This window comes from Tachyglossus aculeatus, chromosome 16, assembly GCF_015852505.1.
Source record: "Tachyglossus aculeatus isolate mTacAcu1 chromosome 16, mTacAcu1.pri, whole genome shotgun sequence".
NCBI lineage: Eukaryota > Metazoa > Chordata > Mammalia > Monotremata > Tachyglossidae > Tachyglossus > Tachyglossus aculeatus.
The window spans coordinates 3,288,678-3,313,833 of record NC_052081.1 but is presented as its reverse complement, the minus strand read 5'-3'; the positions used below and the strand labels follow the sequence as shown (position 1 = coordinate 3,313,833).

The window sequence follows — 25,156 nt, the reverse complement described above, 5'->3', positions numbered from 1 at the left end:
CCTTGTAACCTCCCCAGCGCTTAGAACAGTGCTTCGCAAATAGTAAGCGCTTAATAAACGCCATCATTATTATTAGCAGCGTGGCTCAGTGGAAAGAGCCCGGGCTTTGGAGTCAGAGGTCACGGGTTCGAATCCCAGCTCCGCCAATTGTCAGCTGGGTGACTTTGGGCAAGTCACTTCACTTTTCCGGGCCTCAGTGACCTCATCTGGAAAATGTGGATTAAGACTGTGAGCCCCCATGGGCCAACCTGATCACCTTGTAACCTCCCCAGCGCTTAGAACAGTGCTTCGCAAACAGTAAGCGCTTAATAAACGCCATCATTACTATTAGCAGCGTGGCTCAGTGGAAAGAGCCCGGGCTTTGGAGTCAGAGGTCACGGGTTCGAATCCCAGCTCCGCCAACTGTCAGCTGGGTGACTTTGGGCAAATGACTTCACTTCTCTGGGCCTCAGTGACCTCATCTGGAAAATGGGGATGAAGATTGTGAGCCCCCATGGGCCAACCTGATCACCTTGTAACCTCCCCAGCGCTCAGAACAGTGCTTTGCAAACAGTAAGCGCTTAATAAACGCCATCATTATTATTAGCAGCGTGGCTCAGTGGAAAGAGCCCGGGCTTTGGAGTCAGAGGTCACGGGTTCAAATCCCAGCTCCTCCAACTGTCAGCTGGGTGACTTTGGGCAAGTCACTTCACTTCTCTGGGCCTCAGTGACCTCATCTGGAAAAGGTGGATTAAGACTGTGAGCCCCCATGGGACAAGCTGATCACCTTGTAACCTCCCCAGTGCTTAGAACAGTGCTTTGCACATAATAAGCGCTTAATAAATGCCATCATTACTATTATTAGTCTAGTGCTCTGCACACAGTAAGCGCTCAATAAACACGATTTAATGACTGAATGGATGAGAAGGCGGCCCACGGCCCGTGCCCGCCTCCCGCCGCGGCTCCGGGGCGTCCAGCTGGTCTTCCATCAGCCCGGGGGGCAAGGAGGCGACGGTCCGGGCTAGTCGGGGCCTCGGTCATGACGCTGGGCCCTCAGGCACCTCTCCAGATCCAGCAGCTGCTGGTACAGCTCCTCCGCGGCCTCCCCTTCCACGTCCATCTGCGAGGGGTCACATCGCATCAGTTTCCACCCACCCCCGGCGCCCACTACAGTGCCAGGCCCGCGGTAAGCGCCTCAGCGGGTGCCGTGACGGGCTGGGGACGCCCCCCCCCCCCGCCACCGCGCTCACCTTCCGCGGTGTCACGTAGTTGCGTCCCAGCCCGCTGGTGGAACTGTGATATTTGGTGAGGGGATTCACGGACTCCGGAGCCTGCTGAAACAGCCAGACCTGGAAATCAATCAACCAATCAATCAATCAATCGATCAATCAATCGTGTTTATTGAGCGCTTACTGTGTGCAGAGCACTGGACTGAGCGCTTGGGAAGTCCAAGTTGGCAACATCTAGAGACGGTTCCTACCCAACAGTGGGCTCACGGTCTAGAAGGGAAGAGGGGACACAGGGCCCGGAATCAATCGATCAATCAATCAATCGTATTTACTGAGCGCTTACTGTGTGCAGAGCACTGGACTAAGCGCTTGGGAAGTCCAAGTTGGCAACATCTAGAGACGGTCCCTACCCAACAGCGGGCTCACGGTCTAGAAGGGAAGAGGGGACACAGGGCCCGGAATCCATCGATCAATCAATCAATCGTATTTACTGAGCGCTTACTGTGTGCAGAGCACTGGACTGAGCGCTTGGGAAGTCCAAGTTGGCAACATCTAGAGACGGTCCCTACCCAACAGTGGGCTCACGGTCTAGAAGGGAAGAGGGGACACAGGGCCCGGAATCCATCGATCAATCAATCAATCGTATTTACTGAGCGCTTACTGTGTGCAGAGCACTGGACTAAGCGCTTGGGAAGTCCAAGTTGGCAACATATAGAGACGGTCCCTACCCACCAGTGGGCTCACAGTCTAAAAGGGGGAGACGGAGAACAAAACCAAAACATACTAACAACAACAAAAAAAATAAATAGAATAGATATGTACAAGTAAAATAGAGTAATAAATATGTACAAACATATATACATATATACAGGTGAATGTATACAGGTGTATTCACCTGTATGTATTCACCTGTATGTATTCACCTGTATGTATACAGGTGAATGGGGGGCGGGGGCCGGGCACACCCCCCATCCCTCCCTGCAGATGCCCCGAGTCACCCACTTTTACGCTATTTGTTAAGCGCTTACTCTGTAACAATCATTCATTCATTCATACCGTATTTATTGAGCGCTTACTCAATAAATCTTCAGTCTTCATCCCCATTCTCCAGATGAGGGAATTGAGGCCCAGAGACGGGAAGTGACTCGCCGGAGGTCACCCGGCGGACAGGAGGCAGAGGCGGGATTAGAACCCGGGCCCTCCCGACTCCCGGGCTCTACCCATTAGGCCGCGCCGCTTCCAAGGGAGGCAACCCCGGGCACAGTCTTCCAGACTGCCAGCCCGCTGTTGGGTAGGGACCGTCTCTAGACGTTGCCAACTTGGGCTTCCCAAGCGCTTAGTACAGTGCTCTGCACACGGTAAGCGCTCAATAAATACGACTGGATGAAGGAACCCCGATGCCCGTCGCCCGGAGACGGTCCCAAACCGGCGGCGGCTTTTTCTTACCAAGGCCTCGGCCCCGTTGAAGGGGGTCAGCGTATACGAGTTCACGAAGAAGCGCAGCTGGGCGGGAGGAAAAGGGGGCACAGACATTATCAAACAGTGAGCGCTCAATAAATACCGCAATTAATTAATTAACCGGAGTACCCACCAGCCACAGGATGGGCATGAGGACGGTCCAGATGAACGGCGGCAGGATGCCGTACGTCAGGTTGGTCAGGACGATGCCCGGGCACGTCACGCTCGAGTAGAGGCCCTGGTGACACAGACGTCCCCACACATGCTCTCTCTCCCCCTCCGATCCCCGTGCCACAATAATAATAATAATAATGGCATTTTTGTTAAGCGCTTACTATGTGCCAAGCACTGCTCTAAGCGCTGGAGAGGGTACAAGGTGATCAGGTTGTCCCACGGGGGGCTCACAGTCTTCATCCTCATTTTCCAGGTGAGGGAACTGAGGCCCAGAGAATAATAATAATAATAATGATGGCATTTATTAAGCGCTTACTATGTGCCAAGCACTGTTCTAAGCGCTGGAGAGGATACAAGGTGATCAGGTTGTCCCCCGGGGGGCTCACAGTCTTCGTCCTCATTTTCCAGGTGAGGGAACTGAGGCCCAGAGAAGTTAAGTGACTTAATAATAGTAATTTTTTTAAGCGCTTACTATGTGCCAAGCACTGTTCTAAGCGCTGGAGAGGATACAAGTCGATCAGTTTGTCCCACGAGGGGCTCACAGTCTTAATCCCCATTTTCCAGATGAGGGAGCTGAGGCCCAGAGAAGTGAAGTGACTTGCCCAAAGTCACCCAGCTAACAGTTGGCGGAGCCGGGATTTGAACCCATGACCTCTGACTCCAAAGCCCGAGTTCTTACCACTGAGCCACGCTGCTTCTCTATTATTATATAATAATATGGTAAGATGAGGGAACTGAGGCACAGAGAAGTGAAGTGACTTGCCCAAAGTCACACAGCTGATAATTGGTGGAGCCGGGGTTTGAACCCATAATAATAATAATAATAATGATGGCATTTGGTAAGTGCTTTCTATGTGCAAAGCCCTGTTCTAAGCGCTGGGGAGGTTACAAGGTGATAATAATAATGTTGGTATTTGTATCTACCCTGGTGCTTAGAACAGTGCTTGGCACATAGTAAGCGCTTAATAAATACCATTATTATTAATAGAGAAGCAGTGTGGCTCAGTGGAAAGAGCCCGGGCTTGGGAGTCAGAGGTCATGGGTTCTAATCCCGGCTCCGCCACTTACCAGCTGTGGGACTTTGGGAAAGTCACTTCATTTCTCTGGGCCTCAGTTCCCTCAGCTGGAAAATGGGGATGAAGACTGTGAGCCCCACGTGGGACAACCTGATTACCTTGTATCTACCCCAGCGCTTAGAACAGTGCTTGGCACATAGTAAGCGCTTATCAAATACCATTATTATTAGTAGTAGTAGAGAAGCAACGTGGCTCAGTGGAAAGGGGCCGGGCTTGGGAGCCAGAGGTCATGGGTTCTAATCCCGCCACTGCCACTTATCGGCTGTGTGACTTATAATAATAATAATAATGGCATTTATTAAGCACTTACTATGTGCAAAGCACCGTTCTAAGCGCTGGGGAGGTTACAAGGTGATCAGGTTGTCCCACGGGGGGCTCATAGTCTTCATCCCCATTTTCCAGATGAGGGAACTGAGGCCCAGAGAAGTGAAGTGACTTGCCCACAGCCACCCGGCTGACAATTGGCAGAGCCGGGATTTGAACCCGTGTCCTCTGACCCCAAAGCCTGTGCTCTTTTCCACTGAGCCACGCTGCTTCTCTGGGAAAGTCTCGTCGGCTCAGTGGAAAGAGCCAGAGGTCACGGGTTCTAATCCCGCCTCTGCCACTTCTCAGCCGCGTGACCTTGGGAAGGTCTCGTCACTTCCCCGGGCCTCAGTTTCCTCATCTGTCAAACAGGGACGAAGACCGTGAGCCCCCCGTGGGACAACCTGATCACCTTGTATCTGCCCCGGCGCTCAGGACAGTGCTCGGCACGTGGGAAGCGCTTAATAAATACCAACATGATGACTCTTTACTGAGCAGGACCCACCTGGGCGTTGAGGTTGCGGTTGAGGGCGACGCTCAGCAGGTCGGTGACGTACTTGGACGAGCTGTACGGCTCCCGGCCCCGGCTGTGCTGGACGTCGGCCAGGCTGAAGTTGGACCTCCGGGCGTTGTTCGAGGACGTCCAGACCAGGCGGGACGGGGACTCGGGGCGGCACAGCAGCGGCTCCAGCTCCCGGATCTGCGGGCGAGGCGGGCTCCGGGAACGCGCTCCGAGGAAGCGGGCCCTTCCCGGCAGCCTCGGCGCCCGCGGTCCCCACTGCCGCCCCTCTCGTCCCGGAGATAATAATAATAACACTAATGACACCATTTGTTAAGCGCTTACTACGTGCCAAGCACTGTCCTAAGCGCCGGGGAGGATGCAAGGATGCAGTCTCAATCCCCCATTTTACAGATGGGGGAACTGAGGCCCAGAGAAGTCGAGTGACTTGCCCAAGGTCACACAGCTGACGCTCTCTCCCGCTTCCTCCATCTCTATATGTTGCCAACTTGTTCATTCATTCATTCAATCGTATTTATTGAGCGCTTACTGACTGCGAGGCCCATACGAGACAGAGGCAAGATTTATGTATATATATCCTGTATATATGTTTGTACATATTTTTTACTCTATTTATTTATTTTACTTGTACATATCTATTCTATTTATTTTACTTATCCTGTATATATGTTTGTACATATTTGTTACTCTATTTATTTATTTTACTTGTACATATCTATTCTATTTATTTTACTTATCCTGTATATATGTTTGTACATATTTGTTACTCTATTTATTTATTTTACTTGTACATATCTATTCTATTTATTTTATTTATCCTGTATAAATGTTTGTACATATTTGTTACTCTATTTATTTTACTTGTACATATCTATTCTATTTATTTTATTTATCCTGTATAAATGTTTGTACATATTTGTTACTCTATTTATTTTACTTGTACATATCTATTCTATTTATTTTATTTATCCTGTATATATGTTTGTACATATTTGTTACTCTATTTATTTTACTTGTACATATCTATTCTATTTATTTATCCTGTATATATGTTTGTACATATTTGTTACTCTATTTATTTTACTGGTACATATCTATTCTATTTATTTTGTTTATCCTGTATATATGTTTGTACATATTTGTTACTCTATTTATTTATTTTACTGGTACATATCTATTCTATTTATTTTATTTATCCTGTATATATGTTTGTACATATTTATTACTCCATTTATTTTACTGGTACATATCTATTCTATTTATTTTATTTATCCTGTATATATGTTTGTACATATTTGTTACTCTATTTATTTATTCATTTTACGTGTACACATCTATTTATTTTATTTATCCTGTATATATGTTTGTACATATTTGTTACGCTATTTATTTATTTATTTTACTTGTACACATCTATTCTATTTATTTTATTTATCCTGTATATATGTTTGCACATATTTACTACTCTATTTATTTATTTATTTTACTTGTACATATCTATTCTATTTATTTTTTTATCCTGTATATATGTTTGTACATATTTGTTACTCTATTTATTTAACTTGTACATATCTATTCTACTTATTTTATTTATCCTGTATATATGTTTGTACATAGTTATTACTCTATTTATTTATTCATTTTACTTGTACATATCTAGTCTATTTATTTTATTTATCCTGTATATATACTTGTACATATTTGTTACTCTATTTATTTATTTTACTTGTACATATCTATTCTATTTATTTTATTTATCCTGTATATATGTTTGTACATCTTTGTTACTCTATTTATTTATTCATTTTACTTGTGCATATCTATTCTATTTTATTTATCCTGTATATGTTTGTACATATTTGTTACTCTATTTATTTTACTTGTACATATCTATTCTATTTATTTTATTTATCCTGTTTATGTTTGTACATATTTATTATTCTATTTATTTATTTTACTTGTACATATCTATTCTATTTTATTTTGTTAATATGTTTGGTTTTGTTCACTGTCTCCCCATTCTAGACTGTGAGCCCACCGTTGGGCAGGGACCGTCTCTAGATGTTGAAAACTTGGACTTCCCAAGCGCTCAGTCCAGTGCTCTGCACACAGTAAGTGCTCAATAAATACGATTGATTGACTGATTGATTGATTTGCTTGTGGCTAGCCCACAGATTAGTACAGTGCCTGGCACAGAGGAAGTGCTTACCAAATAGTAATAGTAATAATGATGGCATTTGTTAAACGCTTAGTATGTGCCAAGCACTGTTCTAAGCACTGGGGGAGATACAAGGTGATCAGGTTGTCCCTCGTGGGGCTCCCAGTCTTAATCCCCATTTTACAGATGAGGGAACTGAGGCCCAGAGAAGTGAAGTGGCTTGCCCACGGTCACACAGCTGACACGTGGTGGAGCCGGGATTAGAACCCATGATTTATTTTATTTGTACATATTTATTCTATTTATTTTATTTTGTTAGTATGTTTTGTTTTGTTGTCTGTCTCCCCCTTCTAGACTGTGAGCCCACTGTTGGGTAGGGACCGTCTCCCTATGTTGCCAACTTGGACTTCCCAAGTGCTCAGTACAGTGCTCTGCACACAGTAAGTGCTCAATAAATACGATTGATTGATTGACAATCTGATTACCTTATAACCTCCCCAGCGCTTAGAACAGTGCTTTGCACATAGTAAGCACTTAACAAATGCCATCATCATTATTATTATTATTATTATTATTATTATGGGTTCAAATCCCGGCTCCGCCAATTGTCAGCTGGGTGACCTTGGGCAAGTCACTTAGCTTCTCCGTGCCTCAGTTACCTCAACTGTAAAATGGGGATTAAGACTGCGAGCCCCACGCGGGACAATCTGATTACCTTGTAACCCCCCCAGCGCTTAGAGCAGTGCTTTGCACGTAGTAAGCGCTTAACAAATGCCATCATCATCATTATTATTATTATTATGGGTTCAAATCCCGGCTCCGCCAATTGTCAGCTGGGTGACCTTGGGCAAGTCACTTAGCTTCTCCGTGCCTCAGTTACCTCAACTGTAAAATGGGGATGAAGACTGCGAGCCCCACGTGGGACAATCTGATTACCCTGTAACCTCCCCAGCGCTTAGAACAGTGCTTTGCACGTAGTAAGCGCTTAACAAATGCCATCATCATTATTATTATTATTATGGATTCAAATCCCGGCTCCGCCAACCGTCATCTGGGTGACTTTAAGCAACTCCACTTCTCTGGGCCTCAGTTCCCTCATCTGGAAAATGGGGATGAAGACTGTGAGCCCCCCGGGGGACAACCTCATCACCTCCCCAGCGCTTAGCACGTAGTAAGCGCTTAACAAATGCCATCACGTACCCTCCCCAGCGCTAAGAACAGTGCTTCGCCCGTAGCAAGCGCTTAACAAATACCATCATCACTATTGTTATTATTTTATTCGTCCCACGGGATTAGCTGGTGTCTCCCCCCCCCCCCGCTTACAACAGTGCTCGGCACGGAGTAGGCGCTTAATAAATACCGTAATTCTGACTATTACCAGGACGAAGTGGCCGAAGACATTGGTGGCAAACACTTCCTGCAGGCCGTCGGCCGTGATGCCGTCCTCCTGGGTCAGCAGTCCGTCCGCGGTGGACACCACGTGGAAAAGGTCTCTGCGAGGGAGGGGATCGGGGGGCGTCCACCCCATTTGATTTTTCGGGCTCTTTTTACGGTGTCTGATAAGCGCTTACTCCATGCCAGGCACTGTACTGAGCGCTGGGGTGGGGACGCGCTCCGGCGCTCTAGAACAGTGCTTGGCACATAATAATACTACTAATGATGGCACCCACTGTTGGGTAGGGACTGTCTCTATATGTCGCCAATTTGTACTTCCCAAGCGCTTAGTACAGTGCTCTGCACATAGTAAGCGCTCAATAAATACGATTGATGATTTATTAAGCGCTTGCTATGTGCCAAGCACCGTTCAAATACCATCATTATTATTACTCAAGTGATCACCTTGTAACCTCTCCATCACCATCATCAATCGTATTTATTGAGCGCTTACTGTGTGCAGGGCACCGGACTAAGCGCTTGGGAAGTACACATTGGCAACATCTAGAGGCGGTCCCTACCCAACAGTGGGCTCACAATCTAAAAGGGGGAGACAAAACCAAACATACTAACAAAATAAAATAGAATAGATATGTACAATTAAAATAAATAAATAAATAGAGTATTTATTACTCTATTTATTATCCAGCGCTTAGAACAGTGGTTTGCACACAGTAGGCGCTTAACAAATACCATCATTATTATTATTACTCAAGTGATCACCTTGTAACCTCCCCAGCGCTTAGAACGGTGCTTGGCACATAGTAAACGCTTAACAAATACCATCATTATTATTATTATCATTATTTGTGATCACCTTGTAACCACCCCAGCGCTTAGAACAGTGCTCGGCACATAGTAAGCGCTTGACAAATACCAACATTATTATTATTATTATTACTTGTGATCACCTTGTAACCTCCGCAGCGCTTAGAACAGTGCTTTGCACATAGTAAGCGCTTGACAAATACCATTATTATTATTATTATTATTATTATTACTCAAGTGATCACCTTGTAACCTCCCCAGCGCTTAGAACGGTGCTTTGCACATAGTAAGCGCTTGACAAATACCATCATTCTTATTACTATTATTACTCAAGTGATCATCTTGAAACCTCCCCGGCGCTTAGAACAGTGCTTGGCACATAGTAAGCGCTTAACAAATACCATCATTATTATTATTACTATTATTATTATTCAAGTGATCACCTTGTAACCTCGCGAGTGCTTAGAACGGTACTTGGCACATAGTAAGCGCTTAACAAATACCATCATTATTATTGTTATTATTACTCAAGTGATCACCTTGAAACCTCCCTGGCGCTTAGAACGGTGCTTGGCACGTAGTAAGCGCTTAACAAATACCATCATTATTATTATTACTCAAGTGATCACCTTGTAACCTCCCCAGCGCTTAGAACAGTGCTCGGCACATAGTAAGCGCTTGACAAATACCAACATTATTATTATTATTATTATTACTTGTGATCACCTTGTAACCTCCGTAGCGCTTAGAACAGTGCTTTGCACATAGTAAGCGCTTGACAAATACCATTATTATTATTATTCTTATTATTACTCAAGTGATCACCTTGTAACCTCCCCAGCGCTTAGAACGGTGCTTGGCACATAGTAAGCGCTTGACAAATACCATCATTGTTATTACTATTATTACTCAAGTGATCATCTTGAAACCTCCCCGGCGCTTAGAGCAGTGCTTGGCACATAGTAAGCGCTTAACAAATACCATTATTGTTATTATTATTATTATTATTATTCAAGTGATCACCTTGTAACCTCGCGAGTGCTTAGAACGGTACTTGGCACATAGTAAGCGCTTAACAAATACCATCATTATTATTGTTATTATTACTCAAGTGATCACCTTGAAACCTCCCTGGCGCTTAGAACGGTGCTTGGCACATAGTAAGCGCTTAACAAATACCATCATTATTATTATTACTCAAGTGATCACCTTGTAACCTCCCCAGCACTTAGAACAGTGCTTGACACATAGTAAGCGGTTAACAAATACCATCACTATTATTATTATTATTATTACTCAAGTGATCACCTTGTAACCTCCCCCGTGCTTAGAACGGTGCTTGGCACACAGTAGGCGCTTAACAAATACCATCATTATTATTACTCAAGTGATCACCTTGTAACCTCCCCAGTGCTTAGAACGGTGCTTGGCACATAGTAAGCGCTTAACAAATACCATCATTTATTATTACTCAAGTGATCACCTCGTAACCTCCCCAGAGCTTAGAACGGTGCTTGGCACATAGTAAGCGCTTAACAAATACCTTCACTATTATTATTATTATTACCCAAGTGATCACCTTGTAACCTCCCCAGCGCTTAGAACAGTGCTCGGCACATGGTAAGCGCTTCACAAATACCATCATCATTATTATTATTATTATCACTCAAGTGATCACCTTGTAACCTCCCCAGCACTTAGAACAGTGCTCAGCACATAGTAAGCGCTTGACAAATACCATCATTATTATTATTATTATTATTATTATTACTCAAGTGATCACCTTGTAACCTCCCCAGTGCTTAGAACAGTGCTTTGCACATAGTAAGCGCTTAACAAATACCATCATTATTATTATTATTATTCAAGTGATCACCTTGTAACCTCCCCAGCGCTTAGAACGGTGCTTGGCACATAGTAAGCGCTTGACAAATACCCTCATTATTATTATTATTACTCAAGTAAGTACCAAGCGTTCAGTCCAGTGCCCTGCACACAGTAAGCGCTCAATAAATACGATTGAATGAGTGAATGAAGTGACCACCCCCGGCCCAAGCGCCCCAATTCTTCACCGGTCCTCTCCCCGCCCCCCTTGAGCACCACATTCATTCATTCATTTATTTATTCATTTATTTTATTTTGTTAGTATGTTTGGTTTGTTCTCTGTCTCCCCCTTTTAGACTGTGAGCCCACTGTTGGGTAGGGACCGTCTCTATGTGTTGCCAATTTGTACCTCCCAAGTGCTTAGTACAGTGCTCTGCACACAGTAAGCGCTCAATAAATAGGATTGATGATGATGATGATTCATTCAATCGTCTTTATTGAGCGCTTATTGCGTGCAGAGCACTGTACTGAGCGCTTGGGAAGTCCAAGTTGGCAACATCTAGAGACAGTCCCTACCCAACAGTGGGCTCACAGTCTAGTCACCATTCCCTTTCCAGAATCCTCTTGGCGGGGGGTGGCTGTCCTTTGAAGTCTAGACTGTGAGCCCGCTGTTGGGTAGGGACCGTCTCTCTATGTTGCCAACTTGGACTTCCCAAGCGCTCAGTACAGTGCTCTGCACGCAAGAAGCGCTCAATAAATACGACTGAATGAATGAATGAATGAATGAATGCAGTCAGGGCATGACCCGCCATTTTGACTGGGCATTTTGACCGTCAATCGGCATTTCCCCGAAGGGAGGGGAAAAACGGGGCCAAGAGGAGTCTCCCCCAGAGGAGAATTAGCTGGACGCCCCCCCGGGAGGAAACTTACCTGGAGAAAAAGCTGGAGAGGAGTGCTTTGGTGTTCAGTTTGGGGTTAGGCATGACCCCCGCGTTCAGATACAGGAAGTCCAACCGCTGAAACCTGCGCAACACAGACCCGCCATCAGCGTGACTCAGTGGCAACAGCCCGGGCTTTGGGCTCCCCCGGGCCCGGAATGCCCCCAATCCCTCTGCCCACCCGCCAAGCTCGCTCTCTTCCTCCCTTCAAGGCCCTACTGAGAGCTCACCTCCTCCAGGAGGCCTTCCCACACTGAGCCCCTTCCTTCCTCTCCCCCTCGTCCCCCCTCCATCCCCCCTATCTTACCTCCTTCCCTTCCTCCAGGAGGCCTTCCCAGACTGAGCCCCTTCCTTCCTCTCCCCCTCGTCCCCCTCTCCATCCCCCCCATCTTACCTCCTTCCCTTCCCCACAGCCCCTGCATATATGTATATATGTTTGTACAGATTTATTACTCTATTAATTTTACTTGTACATATCTATTCTATTTATTTTATTTTGTTAGTATGTTTGGTTTTGTTCTCTGTCTCCCCCTTTTAGACTGTGAGCCCACTGGTGGGTAGGGACTGTCTCTAGATGTTGCCAATTTGTACTTCCCAAGCGCTTAGTCCAGTGCTCTGCACATAGTAAGCGCTCAATAAATACGATTGATGATGATGTTGATGATGATGATGATGGAGTCCGAGGTCAGGGGTTCAAATCCCGGCTCCGCCAACTGTCAGCTCTGTGACTTTGGGCAAGTCGCTTCACTTCTCTGGGCCTCAGTTCCCTCATCTGTCAAATGGGGACTTGGAGCCCCCCGTGGGACCGCCTGATCACCTTGCAACCTCCCCGGCGCTTAGAACAGTGCTTTGCACACAGTAAGCGCTTAGCAAATACCATCATTATTATATTATAAATTATTATATATTATATTATATTAAATATTATTATATTATATTAAGTACGATTGATTATTAAAGAGCCCGGGCTTGGGAGGCCGAGGTCATGGGTTCAAATGCCGGCTCCACCACTTGTCAGCTGGGTGACTCTGGGTGAGTCACTTCGCTTCTCAGTGACCTCATCTGGAAAATGGGGATGTTGCCTGGGAGCCCCCCCACCGTGGGACAACCTGATTCACTTCTCCGGGCCTCAGTGACCTCATCTGGAAAATGGGGATGATAATAATTATAATAATGGCATTTATTAAGCGCTTACTATGTGCAAAGCACTGTTCTAAGCACTGGGGGGGGCTACAAGGTAATGAGGTTGTCCCACGTGGGGCTCACGGTCTTCATCCCCATTTGACAGATGAGGGAACTGAGGCCCAGAGAAGTGAATGTATATATGTTTGTACATATTTATTACTCTATTTATTTATTTATTTTGCTTGTACATATCTATTCTATTAATTTTATTTTGTTAGTATGTTTGGTTTTGTTCTCTGTCTCCCCCTTTTAGACTGTGAGCCCACTGTTGGGTAGGGACTGTCTCTATGTGTTGCCAATTTGTACTTCCCAAGCGCTTAGTACAGTGCTCTGCACATAGCAAGCGCTCAATAAACACGATTGATGATGATGATGAAGTGACTTGCCCCAAGTCACCCAGCTGACAATTGGCGGAGACGGGATTTGAACCCGTGACCTCTGACTCTAAAGCCCGGGCTCTTTCCATTGAGCCACGCTGCTTCTCTAATGCCTGTGAGCCCCCCCGTGGGACAACCTGATTCATGGGCTTTGGAGTCCGAGGTCATGGGTTCAAATCCCGGCTCCGCCACTTGTCAGCTGGGTGGCTTTGGGCAAGTCACTTCACTTCTCTGGGCCTCAGTTACCTCATCTGCGCTTAGAACAGTGCTCCGCACATAGTAAGCGCTTAACAAATGCCATTATTATTATTATTCAATCGTATTTATTGAGCGCTTACTGTGTGCAGAGCACTGGACTAAGTGCTTGGGAAGTCCAAGTTGGCAACATATACGGACGGTCTTCTAGACTGTGAGTCCACTGTCGGGTAGGGACCGTTTCTATATGTTGACAACTTGGACTTCCCAAGCGCTTAGTACAGTGCTCTGCACACAGCAAGCGCTCAATAAATCATCATCATCATCATCAATCGTATTTATTGAGCGCTTACTGTGTGCAGAGCACTGTACTACGCGCTTGGGAAGTACAAACTGGCAACATATAGAGACAGTCCCTACCCAACAGTGGGCTCACAGTCTGAGTCATATGATTGATTGATTGATAGATCACCTTGTAACCTCCCCGGCGCTTAGAACAGTGCTCTGCACATAGTAAGCGCTTGATAAGTGCCATCATTATTTATTATTAGGGATAAATCTGCGATCGCTCGCCCCAGAGGGTGAACGCCAGAGTTTGCCCAAGAGGGTGAAGGGGAAAGTTTGCCCAAGAGGGGAGAGCTAAGGGAGTTACAAAACCCAAGGTCTGGGGGCATTTTGCAAGTAGTATCTACTGAACGCCCACGGGTAGTAGGAGATTGGGAAATATCATCATCATCATCATCATCAATCGTATTTACTGAGCGCTTACTATGTGCAGAGCATTGTACTAAGCGCTTGGGAAGTACAAGCTGGTAATATATAGAGACAGTCCCTACCCAACAGTGGGCTCACAGTCTAAAAGGGGGAGACAGAGAACAAAACCGAACATACTAACAAAATAAAATAAATAGAATAGATACGTACAAATAAAATAAATAAATAGAGTAAAAAAAATACGTACGAAATCGAGTGACTCGGAGGCCGGGGGAAGTCGCCCGTGTGACCGCCGCCGTCCGAGGCCTGGAGACCCAGGTTCCAATCCCGCCCGTAGACGGAAATTCGGACGGCGCTTCGACGCGGCTTCGACGCTGTACTGGGCGCCGAGGTGGAGCCCGGCTATCAATCAATCAATCAATCGTATTTATTGAGCGCTTACTATGTGCAGAGCACTGTACTAAGCGCTTGGTCGGACGCGGTCGGACGCGGTCCACGCCCCGCGTGGGGCACACCGTCTTAATCCCCGCTTACGGATGAGGAAACCGGGGCCCGGAGAGGCGACTCGCCCAAGGTCACGCAGACAGACAAGAGAAGCTGGGGAAAGAGCCCGGGCTTTGGACTCAGAGGTCGTGGGTTCGAACCCCGGCTCCGCCAGCTGTCAGCTGGGTGACTTTGGGCAAGTCACTTCACTTCTCTGGGCCTCAGTTTCCTCATCTGGAAATTGGGGGTGAAGACGGTGAGCCCCCGTGGGACAACCTGATCACCTTGTAACCTCCCCAGCACTTAGAACGGTGCTTTGCACATAGTAAGCGCTTAATAAACACCATCATTATAATTATTATTATAAATCCCGGCTCCCCCAACTGTCAACTGTGTGACTTCGGGCAAGTCACTTCACATCTCCGGGCCTCAGTTCCCTCATCTGGAAAATGGGGATTAAACCTGCAAGCCCCCCGTGGGACAACCTGATCACCTTGTAACCTCCCCAGCACTTAGAACGGTGCTTTGCACATAGTAAGCACTTAATAAACGCCATCATTATAATTATTATTATAAATCCCGGCTCCCCCAACTGTCAGCTGTGTGACTTTGGGCAAGTCACTTCACATCTCCGGGCCTCAGTTCCCTCATCTGGAAAATGGGGATTAAAGCTGCGAGCCCCCCGTGGGCCAACCTGATCACCTTGTAACCTCCCCAGTGCTTAGAACGGTGCTTTGCACATAGTAAGCACTTAATAAACGCCATCATTATTGTTATTATTATTATAAATCCCGGCTCCGCCAACTGTCAGCTGTGTGACTTCGGGCAAGTCACTTCACATCTCCGGGCCTCAGTTCCCTCATCTGGAAAATGGGGATTAAAGCTGCGGGCCCGCCGTGGGCCAACCGGATCAATCAATCAATCAATCGTATTTATTGAGCGCTTACTGTGGGCAGAGAACTGTACTAAGCGCTTGGGAAGTCCAATTTGGCAACATATAGAGACGGTCCCTACCCAACAGTGGGCTCACAGTCTAGAAGATCACCTTGTAACCTCCCCAGCGCTTAGAACGGTGTTTTGCCCATAGTAAGCGCTTAACAAATAACGATGATGATGATGATGGCATTTGTTAAGCGCTTACTATGTGCAAAGCACTGTTCTAAGCGCTGGCGGGGGATACAATGTGATCAAGTTGTCCCACGTGGGGCTCACAGTCTTAATCCCCATTTTTACAGATGAGGGCACTGAGGCTCAGAGAAGCTAAGTGACTTGCCCAAGGTCACACAGCAGACTTGTGGTGGAGCCGGCACTCGAACCCACGACCTCTGACTCCAAAGCCTGGGCTCCTTCCACTGGGCCACGCTGCTTCTCTAAAATAATAATAACAATGGCACGTATAAAGCGCTTACTATGTGCACTGGGGAGGTTACAAGGGGCTCCCAGTCTTCATCCCCATTTTCCAGATGAGGTCACTGAGGCCCAGGGAAGTGAAATGACTTCCCCAAAGTCACCCAGCTGACAAGTGGTGGAGCCGGGATTTTTGAACCCGTGACCTCTCACTCCAAAGCCCGGGCTCTTTCCACTGAGCCACGCTGCTTCCACATCATCCTTCAAACTGAGCCCCTTCCTTCCTCTCCCCCTCGTCCCCCTCTCCATCCCATCTTACCCCCTTCCCTTCCCCACAGCACCTGTATATATGTACATATGTTTGTACAGATTTATTAATCTATTTATTTATTTATTTTACCTGTACATATCTATTCTATTTATTTTATTTTGTTAGTCTGTTTGGTTTTGTTCTCTGTCTCCCCCTTGTAGACTGTGAGCCCACTGTTGGGCAGGGACCGTCTCTAGATGTTGCCAACTTGGACTTCCCAAGCGCTTAGTCCGGTGCTCTGCACATAGTAAGCGCTCAATAAATACGATTGATTGATTGATTGATTGATTCCGGGCCCTGTGTCCCCTCTTCCCTTCTAGACCGTGAGCCCGCTGTTGGGCAGGGACTGTCTCTAGACGTTGCCAACTTGGACTTCCCAAGCGCTCAGTCCGGTGCTCTGCGCATAGTAAGCGCTCAATAAATACGATTGATTGATTGATTGATTGATTGATTCCGGGCCCTGTGTCCCCTCTTCCCTTCTAGACCGTGAGCCCACTGTTGGGCAGGGACCGTCTCTAGACGTTGCCAACTTGGACTTCCCAAGCGCTTAGTCCGGTGCTCTGCACACAGTAAGCGCTCAATAAATATGATTGATGATGATGATTCGAATACCATCATTATGATTATTATTATTGAAGAGAGGCCCACCTGAGTTTGAGGTCCCGGGCGGCCCCGAGCACGGAGTCCAGGCTGCTGACGTCGAGGCGGACGGTGGACAGGTGGGCGTCGGGGTGGGCGGTCAGCAGGGAGGCCCGGGCGGCCTCCGCCTTCTGCAGGTTCCGGCAGGCGAGGCACAGGTGGATGGACTCGTCCTCGGCCAGCAGCCGCTGGCACAGCGCCAGCCCGATGCCGCTGCCCCCACGACAGAAATCATCATCATCATCATCATAATTCAATAATAACAACAATTCAAGGCCCTACTTCGCTCATCTGTCAAATGGGGATGAAGACCGTGAGCCCCCCGTGGACCAGCCCATCCGCCAAGCTCGCTCTCTTCCTCCCTTCAAGGCCCTGCTGAGAGCTCACCTCCTCCAGGAGGCCTTCCCAGACTGAGCCCCTTCCTTCCTCTCCCCCTCGTCCCCCACTCCATCCCCCCATCTTACCTCCTTCCCTTCCCCACAGCACCTGTATATATGGATATATGGTTGTACATATTTATTACTCTATTTATTTATTTATTTATTTATTTTACTTGTACATTTCTATCCTATTTATTTTATTTTGTTGGTGTGTTTGGTTCTGTTCTCTGTCTCCCCCTTTTAGACTGTGAGCCCACTGTTGGGTAGGGACTGTCTCTATGTGTTGCCAATTTGTACTTCCCAAGCGCTTAGTACAGTGCTCTGCACATAGTAAGCGCTCAATAAATACGACTGATTGATTGATTGATTGATTGATATGTATATATGCTTGTACATATTTTTTACTCTATTTATTTATTTTATTTGTACATATCTATCCTATTTATTTTATTTTGTTAATATGTTTGGTTTTGTTCTCTGTCTCCCCCTTTTAGACTGTGAGCCCACTGTTGGGTAGGGACTGTCTCTAGATGTTGCCAATTTGTACTTCCCAAGCGCTTAGTGCAGTGCTCTGCACATAGTAAGCGCTCACTAAATACGATTGATGATGATGATAGAGCCCGGACCTGGGTCAGAAGGACCTGGTTTCGAATCCCAGCTCCACCACCTGGGCACGACACTTCACTTCTCTGATCCTCGGTTGCCTCATCTGTAAAATGGGGAGCCCTATGTGGGACAGGGACTGCGTCCAACCCAGTCATCTCCTATCTACCCCAGCGCTTAGCACAATATCTACCTCATAGTAAGTGCTTAACGAATACCACAGATAATTATTATTAGGAGGGGTGTGGCCTGGTCTGAGTCACCCGTCTGCCTGGCCAGGATTTGAACCCAGGACCTCTGACTCCAAAACCCGGGCTCCTTCCACTGAGCCACGCTCACAGCCCCTACTTTTTGGTCTCCTCCTCTCCATCCCCCCCGCCCTACCTCCTTCCCCTCCCCGCAACACCTGTATATGTGTTTGTACAGATTTATTGCTCTATTTTACTTGTACATATTTACTATTCTATTTTCTTAATGACGTGCATCTAGCTTTATTGCTGTTTATTCTGATGACTTGACACCTGTCCACGTTTTGTTGTCCGTCTCCCCCTTCTAGACTGTGAGCCCACTGGGGACCGTCTCTATATGTTGCCAACTTGTACTTCCCAAGCGCTTAGTACAGTGCTCTGCACGCAGTAAGCGCTCAATAAATACGATTGAATGAATGAATGAATGAATTACTCTATTTATTTATCTATTTATTTTACTTGTACCTACCTATTCTATTTTTTTTATTTTGTTAGTATGTTTGGTTTTGTTCTCTGTCTCCCCCTTCTAGTAAGCACTTAACAAATGTCATTATTAATTAATTAATTAATAATTCTTACCCACCCCATCCGTCTGGCATTTAAGTGCTTTCCGTGGACCAAGCACTGCACTAAGCGCTGGGGTAATCGGGATAATCAGTTCTGTCACAGCCCCTTCCCCACCCGGGGGGTCAGACACTGAATTCCCATTTTCCACACGCGGAAACAAACCCAGAAGTTAAGTGACTTGCCCAAGGTCACAACACTCAGGTCCCTCTGGCCCTTAGGCCTTTGGTCTTTCCGCTAGGTCACCCCGTGTCACGGGTTCAAATCCCAGCTCCGCCGCTTGTCGGCCGTGTGACTCGGGGCTAAGTCACTTCACTTCTCTGAGCCTCAGTTGCCTCATCTATAAAATGGGAATTAAGACTGCGAGCCCCCCATGGGACAGCCTGATCACTCTGTATCCTCCCCGGCGCTTAGAACAGTGCTTTGCACATAGTAAGTGCTTAACAAATACTCAAATTATTATTATTATTATTACTGAGAGCTCACCTCCTCCAGGAGGCCTTCCCTGACTGAGCCCCTTCCGTCCTCTCCCCCTCGTCCCCCTCTCCAATTCCCCCCATCTTCCCTCCTTCCCTTCCCCACAGCACCTGTATATATGTATATATGTTTGTACAGATTTATTACTCTATTTATTTATCTATTTATTTTACTTGTACCTATCTATTCTATTTATTTTATTTTGTTAATATGTTTGGTTTTGTTCTCTGTCTCCCCCTTCTAGACTGTGAGCCCACTGTTGGGTAGGGACCGTCTCTATATGTTGCCAACTTGGACTTCCCAAGCGCTTAGTCCAGTGCTCTGCACACAGTAAGCGCTCAATAAGTACAATTGATTGATTGATTAATAATAATAATAATAATAACATTTGTCAAGCGCTTACTATGTGCGAAGCACTGCTCTAAGCACTGGGGAGGATACAAGGTGATTAGGTTGGCCCACGTGGGGCTCATTAGTCTCCATTTTAATCATTGATTAAATTAATCCCCATCTGACAGATGAGGGAACTGAGGCCCAGAGAAGTGAAGTGACTTGCCCCAGGTCACACAGCAGACAGGTGGGGGAGCCGGGATTAGAACCCATGACCTCTGACGCCCAAGCCCGGGCTCTCTCTCATATATACATACCTGTACATATGTATATATGGTTCTACATATTTATTACTCTATTTATTTATTTATTTATTTTACTTGTACATATCTATCCTATTTATTTTATTTTGTTAGTATGTTTGGTTTTGTTCTCTGTCTCCCCCCTTTTAGACTGTGAGCCCACTGTTGGGTAGGGACCGTCTCTAGATGTTGCCAATTTGGACTTCCCAAGCGCTTAGTACAGTGCTCTGCACATAGTAAGCGCTCAATAAATACGATTGATGATGATGATGATGATGAAGCCCGGGCTCTTTCCACTGGGCCAAACCCGGTTTGGACGCTCGCCCCCGCCTCCCCCGAACCACTTTCATTCATTCAATCGTCTTTATTGAGCGCTTACTGTGTGCAGAGCACTGTACTGAGCACTTGGGAAGTCCAAGTTGGCAACATCTAGAGACGGTCCCTACCCAACAGTGGGCTCACAGTCTAGAAAGGGGAGACATCATTCATTCATTCATTCATTCAATCAACCGTATTTACTGAGCGCTTACTGTGTGCAGAGCACTGTACTAAGCGCTTGGGAAGCTTAGTACACAGACCCCCCCCATGCCACCCTCTCCCTACAATCAACCAGCGTGGCTCAGTGGAAAGAGCCCGGGCTTGGGAGTCAGGGGTCGTGGGTTCTAATCCCGGCTCTGCCGCTTGTCTGCTGGATGACCTTGGGCAAGTCACTTCTCTGGGCCTCAGTTCCCTCATCTGGAAAATGGGGATGAAGACTGGGAGCCCCACAGGGGACAACCTGATCGCCTTGTATCCCCCCATCAACACTTAGAACAGTGCTCGGCACATAGGAAGTACTTAATAATAATAAAAATAATGTTGGTATTTGTTAAGCGCTTACTATGTGCAAAGCACTGTTCTAAGCGCTGGGGGAGATACAAGTTGATCAGTTTGTCCCACGTGAGGCTCACAGTCTTAATCCCCATTTTACAGATAGGGTAACTGAGGCCCAGAGAAGTGAAGTGACTTGCCCAAAGTCACCCAGCTGACAATTGGCGGAGTCGGGATTTGAACCCATGACCTCTGACTCCAAAGCGCGGGCTCTTTCCACTGAGGCACTTGGAACCCATGACCTCTGACTCCCAAGTCCGTGGTCTTTCCATTGAGCCACGCTGCCTCTCTATTTCGTAATAATAATAATAATGATAACGATGGCATTTGTTAAGAGAAGCAGCGTGACTCAGTGGAAAGAGCCCGGGCTTTGGAGTCAGAGGTCATGGGTTCAAATCCTGGCTCCGCCACTTGTCGGCTGGGTGACTTTGGGCAAATCACTTCACTTCTCTGAGACTCAGTTCCCTCATCTGGAAAATGGGGATGAAGACTGTGAGCCCCCCGGGGGACAACCTGATCACCTTGTCACCTCCCCAGCGCTTAGAACAGTGCTTTGCACATAGTAAGCGCTTAACAAACGCCATCACTATTATTATTATCCCCGCTCTGCCAAATGTTAGCTGTGTGACTTTGGGCAAGTCACTTCACTTCTCTGAGCCTCAGTCGGCTCATCTGTAAAATGGGGGTGAAGACTGGGAGCCCCCCACGGGACAACCTGATCACCTTGTAACCTCCCCAGCGGGTAGAACAGTGCCTGGCACATAGTAAACGCTTACCAAATCATCATCATCATCAATCGTATTTATTGAGCGCTTACTATGTGCAGAGCACTGTACTAAGCGCTTGGGAAGTCCAAGTTGGCAACTTCTAGAGACAGTCCCTACCCAACAGTGGGCTCACAGTCTATATGGGGAAGACAGAGAACAAAACCAAACATACTAACAAAATAAAATAAATAGAATAGATATGTACAAAATAAATAAATAAATAGAGTAATAAATCTGTACCAACATATATCCATCTATCCAGGTGCTGTGGGGAAGGGAAGGAGGTAAGATGGGGGGGATGGAGAGGGGGACGAGGGGGAGAGGAAGGAAGGGGCTCAGTCTGGGAAGGCCTCCTGGTCAAATGCCATCATCATTATGCCATCATCATCATCATCATTATGATCATTATTAAGAAATGCCATCCTCATTATTATTATCATTATTAAGAAATACCATTATTATTATTATTATTGGCAGCTGTGTGACTTTGGGCGAGTCACTTCACTTCTCTGGGCCTCAGTTCCCTCATCTGTCAAATGGGGATGAAGACTGGGAGCCCCCCGTGGGACAACCTGATCGCCTTGTAACCTCCCCAGCGCTTAGAACAGTGCCTGGCACATAGTAGGCGCTTAACAAATGCCATCATTATTATTATTCTCTGGGCCTCAGTTCCCTCGTCTGTCCAATGGGGATGAAGACTGTGAGCCCCCCGTGGGACAACCTGATCACCTTGTCACCTCCCCAGCGCTTAGAACAGTGCCTGGCACATAGTAAGCGCTTCATAAATACCATCATTATTATTATTCTCTGGGCCTCAGTGACCTCATCTGGAAAATGGGGATGAAGACGGTGAGCCCCCCGTGGGACAACCTCATCACCTTGTAACCTCCCCAGCGCTTAGAACAGTGCCTGGCACATAGTAAGCGCTTCACAAATGCCATCATTATTATTATTCTCTGGGCCTCAGTTCCCTCGTCTGTCAAATGGGGATGAAGACTGGGAGCCCCCCGTGGGACAACCTGATCGCCTTGTAACCTCCCCAGCGCTTAGAACAGTGTCTGGCACATAGTAAGTGCTTCATAAATGCTATCATTATTATTATTCTCTGGGCCTCAGTGACCTCATCTGGAAAATGGGGATGAAGACTGTGAGCCCCCCGTGGGACAACCTCATCACCTTGTCACCTCCCCAGCGCTTAGAACAGTGCCTGGCACATAGTAAGCGCTTCACAAATGCCATCATCATTATTATTATTATTCTCTGGGCCTCAGTGACCTCATCTGTCAAATGGGGATGAAGACTGGGAGCCCCCCGTGGGACCACCTGATCACCTTGTCACCTCCCCGGCGCTTAGAACAGTGTCTGGCACACAGTAAGCGCTTCACAAATGCCATCATCATTATTATTATTATTCTCTGGGCCTCAGTGACCTCATCTGTCAAATGGGCATGAAGACTGGGAGCCCCCCGTGGGACCACCTGATCACCTTGTCACCTCCCCAGCGCTTAGAACAGTGTCTGGCACATAGTAAGTGCTTCACAAATGCCACCATTATTATTATTCTCTGGGCCTCAGTGACCTCATCTGTAAAATGGGGATGAAGACTGTGAGCCCCCCGTGGGACAACCTCATCACCCTGTAACCTCCCCAGCGCTTAGAACAGTGCCTGGCACGTAGTAAGCGCTTCATAAATGCCATCATCATTATTATTATTATTCTCTGGGCCTCAGTTCCCTCATCTGTAAAATGGGGATTAAGGCTGTGAGCCCCCCGTGGGACCACCTGATCACCTTGTCACCTCCCCAGCGCTTAGAACAGTGCTTGGCACATAGTAAGCGCTTAATAAATGCCATCAGTATCATTATTATTATCATTATTATTATAATAAAACGCGCTGCCCCGCGCTCACCTGTTGGCCCCGGTGACCACCACCACCTTCCCCATCGCGGTCGCGTGCCCGGCACGGACGCGCACGCGCGGGCCGCTCGCTCCAGCGCCTCAGGCAGGCCCCGCCCCCTCTTTGCCACGCCCCTCTCCCGGATGCACGTGCGCGGACCGCGCGCCCCACCGCCTGAGGCAGGCCCCGCCCCCTCGGGCCCCGCCGACCAATCGCCGCCGCCACCTCCCGGTGGGGAGACGCTGGGCCGAGGGGCGGGGCCTGACGGAGCACGCGCCGCTCCCCCTTCGCCCCGCCCCGCCTCTTCTCTCTCCAGCCCCTCCCCTCCACCTCCTATTGGCCCTCCCCAGCCCTGCCCCTTCCCCTTAAGCCCCGCCCATCCATCGCCTATTGGCCCTCCCCTAGCACCGCCCCTCCTCCTCCTATTGGCCCTCCCCTAGCACCGCCCACCCCACACCTCAAGCCCCGCCCCCTCCTCCTATTGGCCCTCCCCAGCCCCGCCCCTTCCCCTTAAGTGCCGCCCATCCATCTCCTATTGGACCTCCCCTAGCCCCGCCCCTCCTCCTCCTATTGGCCCTCCCTTAGCACCGCCCATCCCACACCTCAAGCCCCGCCCCCTCCTCCTATTTGCCCTCCCGCGGCCCCGCCCCTTCTCCTCAAGCCCCTCCCCTCCCCTCCTCCTATTGGCCCTCCCATAGCCCCGCCCTTTCTCCTCAAGCCCCGCCCTCCCTCATTGGCCCTCCCCTCGTCCCGCCCCTTCGCCTTAAGCCCCGCCCACCCATCTGCTATTGGCCCTCACCTAGCCCCTCCCCTCCTCCTATTGGCCCTCGCGTAGCCCCGCCCCCTCTCCTCAAGCCCCGCCCCAACCCCCCGCTCTTCCTATCCAGGGCTTAGTACGGTGCTTTGCACATAGTAAGCACTTAATAAATGCCATCGTTATTATTATTATTATTAGCCCTCTCTAGCCCCGCCCACTCCCCAAGCCCCGCCCCCACTCCCCTCACCATACCCTGACCCCCCCTCCTTTTTAAAAAAACGTTATTTATACAGCGCTTAACAATTTAATAATAATAATAATAATGACATTTATTAAGTGCTTACTATGTGCAAAGTACTGTTCTAAGCGCTAGGGAGGTTACAAGGTGATCAGGTTGTCATGGCATTTATTAAGCGCTTACTATGATGATGATGATGATGATGGCATTTGTTAAGCACTTACTATGTGAAGAAGCACTTTTCTAATCGCTAGGGAGGTTACAAGTTGATCAGGTTGTCATGGCATTTATTAAGCATTTACTATGATAATGATGATGCATATGTTAAGCACTTACTATGTGCAAAGCACTGTTCTAAGCACTGGGGAGGTTACAAAGTGATCAGGTTGTCATGGCATTTATTAAGCGCTTACTATGATGATGATGGCATTTGTTAAGCGCTTACTATATGCGAAGAAGCACTGTTCTAAGCGCTAGGGAGGTTACAAGGTGATCAGGTTGTCATGGCATTTATTAAGCGCTTACTATGATGATGATGATGATGATGGCATTTGTTAAGCGCTTACTATGTGCAAAGCACCGTTCTAAGCGCTGGGGAGGTTACAAGGTGAT

General features: G+C 47.5%; 1 protein-coding gene across 2 annotated transcripts; it reads right to left on the bottom strand.

Annotated features, from left to right (window-relative positions):
• Nucleotides 1–937: 937 nt before the first annotated feature.
• Nucleotides 938–23,596, bottom strand: HSD17B7 (hydroxysteroid 17-beta dehydrogenase 7). Of its 2 annotated transcripts, XM_038758200.1 has the most exons (9): nt 23,562–23,596; nt 17,121–17,324; nt 11,854–11,946; nt 8,276–8,390; nt 4,725–4,919; nt 2,800–2,904; nt 2,655–2,711; nt 1,230–1,328; nt 938–1,099 (listed from the first exon to the last, which is right to left on the bottom strand). In XM_038758200.1, the coding sequence occupies exons 1-9, from the start codon at nt 23,594–23,596 to the stop codon at nt 1,001–1,003; spliced, it is 1,002 nt and encodes a 333-aa protein (XP_038614128.1). In that variant the 3' UTR covers nt 938–1,000. The 2 variants fall into 2 exon arrangements, with proteins under 2 accessions (XP_038614128.1, XP_038614129.1); XM_038758201.1 differs by lacking the exons at nt 938–1,099; nt 1,230–1,328; nt 2,655–2,711; nt 8,276–8,390 and having other exon boundaries at nt 2,820–2,904.
• Between the last annotated feature and the right edge of the window lie 1,560 nt (nt 23,597–25,156).